The sequence below is a fragment of the Belonocnema kinseyi genome, chromosome 6 (assembly GCF_010883055.1).
Source record: "Belonocnema kinseyi isolate 2016_QV_RU_SX_M_011 chromosome 6, B_treatae_v1, whole genome shotgun sequence".
NCBI classification, from domain to species: Eukaryota; Metazoa; Arthropoda; class Insecta; order Hymenoptera; family Cynipidae; genus Belonocnema; species Belonocnema kinseyi.
Window position 1 is genome coordinate 102740390 of NC_046662.1, and position 2463 is coordinate 102742852.

The 2463-nt window shown below is 32.7% G+C and overlaps 1 protein-coding gene across 3 annotated transcripts in view; it reads left to right on the top strand.

Moving 5' to 3' along the window:
- LOC117174806 (proteasome activator complex subunit 3) overlaps positions 1-2372 on the top strand; it is a 13601-nt gene extending 11229 nt beyond the window's left edge. For all 3 annotated transcript variants that reach the window (XM_033364182.1, XM_033364183.1, XM_033364181.1), the window contains exon 5: positions 1520-2372. In XM_033364182.1, coding sequence (XP_033220073.1) covers positions 1520-1742 — 223 coding nt within the window. In that variant the 3' untranslated portion in view covers positions 1743-2372. The remainder of the gene's footprint in view (positions 1-1519) is intronic.
- The last annotated feature ends 91 nt before the right edge of the window (positions 2373-2463 follow it).

Consider the following 2463-nt stretch of genomic DNA (forward strand, 5'->3'; position numbering starts at 1 on the left):
GTCATGAGGACAACCGCAGGATTTCGCCGAGAGTGGGTGCTAATCTGGAAAATTGCACCCGCTCCCAGCGAAATCGCGGTAAAATTTATATATATATATACTTTATCTTTTAAATCGACGAAGAAATCGTCAGATGATATTGAATTACAACATTTGGTAAAAAAAGGTCCAAAACTTGCTTGAAAAATAAAAATTTAATATATGAGAAATATGGAGAAACACCAGTAGTAAAAAATCCTGTAGGACAACTCACACAAATCCTAAAATGAGGACATGTTCGGGAAAATCCGAAGGATGATCACCCTACTCCAAGCTGGTGTGTATTTCATCGCGACAACATTTTTAGTAAATAGTTCAAAGCCTTTTCACAGAGGCGTAGTCGCTAAAAATAATAATTAAATATATTTTTAATGGTGTGGAGAGCAGTAAAAGCATTCATTTTCAACACACAATGTCAATTTTTAGAAACTTAATGTTCAGTTTAACCAAATATTCTGGGAAAATTGAAAAATATTTTTTCTTAAAATAGCACTGACGTTTTCATAAGCCTTCATCTCTCTCATACTTTAAAAAAAAGAGCAGTCGATTTCGCCTGTAAATTCATTAATTTTAATTTCATCACGATTATAAATAAAGTCAATAAAAACATATTTAAGAAATATATTTGTTGGCGGTGAGGACATAACAAGTAAGGATGTGTTTAAGGAAATTGTATGAATATGATCAAAGTTATAAAATAATGTTCTTTTATTATTCGTAAACAAGTAACATTAATGAATTTACTGGAGAAATCATCAGCGTTTTTTTAAAACGAATATGAGAGATATAGGGTTACGGTAACGTTAGTACTATTTTCGATAATTTTTTTATAATTTTTTCACCAAATTTTTAAAAATTATAATATCTATTCAACAGAATTTATAATTCAAAATTTTAAAAATGCATCTCCTGCTCTCCATAACATGAAAAAACATATATATTAATTATTTTTAGTGGTTTATGAAATTTGTGACAGTTTAAAAAAAATAGAGAGGTTGTGTGCGGCGTATTTGGGGTCATCGATGACACAGTTTGTTTGTGTGTGTGGCGAATATAGCGCCTCAGCGATGGGGCTTTGAACTACCGGCCCAAAACTGTCGCGGTGAAACACACACCAGCTTGGGGGCCCTGGTTTATTCAAGTGAAAATTTAAAAACTCTGAAAAAAGGATTTCCTGATTTATCTTAATTTTATACTGATTATTAGGATAAAGATTCATATTGTAAAAAAAAGTAGCTTAGGAGCCGTGGGGCCCATGAAGCCTTGTATACATTTCGTGGCTCCTAAGGGGCAATCTTCATTATTTTTCATAAATTAAAAAAAATCGAAAACTCTTCGGACTTCAAAAACTGGCCTTTTTTGGATCACCCTAATGGAGGCCTCGCGCTATTAAACAGTCATGTTGAAAATTGTCTGTGCTTTTATTCCAACTTGATTTAGAATCTAATTCGAATTAAATGTCTTAACATTTTTCTTCTAGGTATTTCATCTCGAGAGGAAAGATCCTCAGTAAAGTTGCGAAGTATCCACACGTTGCCGATTACAGACGAGCCGTTCAAGAATTGGACGAAAAAGAATACGTGAGTCTGTGGCTAGTGATGTGCGAGATTCGTAATCGTTACTGTTCACTACATGATCTTGTCATAAAGAATTTGGAGAAGATTAAGCGGCCGCGCTCTTCCAATGCCGAATCTCTTTATTAAGAAATATGGCACTACATTTCTCCTGGGTAAAGTGATAACGAGTATGACTCACAGTGTGAAACGATTCGGGGAAGAGTGCCGAGCATAAAATGTACAGTGGAAAAACTACTTCGGAGATTTCGTATCAGAATCAGATATGCGCTAGCTTATTTATCCGCTTTTGGTCATATTTCGTCAACTACGATTAAATTATTTAATTTCTATGTATTATATAAATCATCTGTGTTTTCCATAAAATGAAATCCTATTTAGAGTGAAAGCGAGGGTTTCCTCGAGTCGTATGAGCATAAGTACTTTTTGCATTTCCGAGCTTTACAAATGATGTCACATAACTTCAAAATAAAATCCTTCTTAACATTTGCGGCAAGCTATCATAAATAATGATTTGTATATTTGTGAATTTATGTCTAATTTCAAATTTATTCTGAGAATTTTATAATAAATTTTTTAAAATATTGGAGAAATTAAGCTTTTAAAATGCTCTGTCCTCACTGGGATATAAATAATATTAACGAATCTTGAAAAGTGCTCAGTGCTTCTTTCTCGCGTACTTTATGCATGCGACAAAACCATTTTGAATGTTCCTCTTCACGATTTACTATTAAATTACAAAAAAAAATATATCAATGATAAGAAAAAAATGTGCAATTTTTCATCAATGTTTTCGAATTTCCTTGTTTTTTTTTTTTTTAATCTGACTTAGGTCCTCACCCTTTAGCAT